The sequence below is a fragment of the Sabethes cyaneus genome, chromosome 3, assembly GCF_943734655.1.
Source record: "Sabethes cyaneus chromosome 3, idSabCyanKW18_F2, whole genome shotgun sequence".
Lineage (NCBI taxonomy): Eukaryota > Metazoa > Arthropoda > Insecta > Diptera > Culicidae > Sabethes > Sabethes cyaneus.
The window spans coordinates 215,779,171-215,780,076 of NC_071355.1; the positions used below are offsets into that span (position 1 = coordinate 215,779,171).

General features: G+C 42.8%; 1 protein-coding gene across 1 annotated transcript; it reads right to left on the reverse strand.

Annotated features, from left to right (window-relative positions):
- Positions 1-210: 210 nt before the first annotated feature.
- LOC128740695 (pupal cuticle protein Edg-91-like) lies at positions 211-702 on the reverse strand. Its single transcript, XM_053836259.1, has one exon. The coding sequence runs from the start codon at positions 700-702 to the stop codon at positions 211-213; it is 492 nt and encodes a 163-aa protein (XP_053692234.1).
- Between the last annotated feature and the right edge of the window lie 204 nt (positions 703-906).

The window sequence follows — 906 nt, forward strand, 5'->3', positions numbered from 1 at the left end:
AATTGATACAAATTGTAATAGACTTTGTAGCCTTGCAGCAATAGAACCCTTATCATATTCATACAAACCAACTTTTTCTTTTTATGTAAAGTTCTCAAAATAAAAATTACTCCATAAGTATTTAAAGTCTCATTTACGTGTCGTCCTAGTTTTATTGTAAAGCAAATATCACAATCTCATCGTTGTCTATCACTAATTTATCAGTTGAATTTACCACCCGCGGTGGTGATGATGTCCGTGATGGTGGTGATGTCCGTATCCTCCATAACCTCCATAACCTCCATAACCTCCGTAACCACCATAACCGTATCCACCATATCCTCCGTAACCATAGCCTGGATAACCGCCGTATCCACCATATCCAGGATATCCGTAGCCTCCTCCGATACCACCACCAATCAGACCAACTCCAACACCGACTCCGAGTCCTCCCAGTCCAAATTGACGCTTCTGACGAGTCGCTTGCTCGGTTTGGCTATTCTCAGCATCGACTTGAGCGAGATCGAGCGCTGGAGCATCGGCCGGAACTTGGATGGGTTGTTCCTGTGCAACGGGTTCAGCAACTGCTTCCTCCAGTGGCGGTACGCCTGCTGGTCTACTTATCAGAATGGTACCATCCTGCGGCACAGGTACATCATTTTGCGGAAAAGCAATCGTTGAGCCGACGATTGCCAGCACAAGGACGAGGCAGGTGGGTTGCATTGTTGAAAAATCTAAAAAATTAAAACATTTTTGATTAGAAATATTATTTACACTAAATTTTTGAAATGAATTGTCGAAGCTAAAAAAAGAATTCATGCGGTATACTGGCATTGGCGCACATCAAGGATATCACTACATGGTCTTGTTTACAAAAATACTGATTTCATTTCCGTTGTTAGCGTATACGTGACCATACTCACGGCA

What these genes read in the sequence shown, in the direction of transcription:
- LOC128740695 (XM_053836259.1), bottom strand. Translation starts at nt 702, where the DNA reads ATGCAACCCACCTGCCTCGTCCTTGTGCTGGCAATCGTCGGCTCAACG.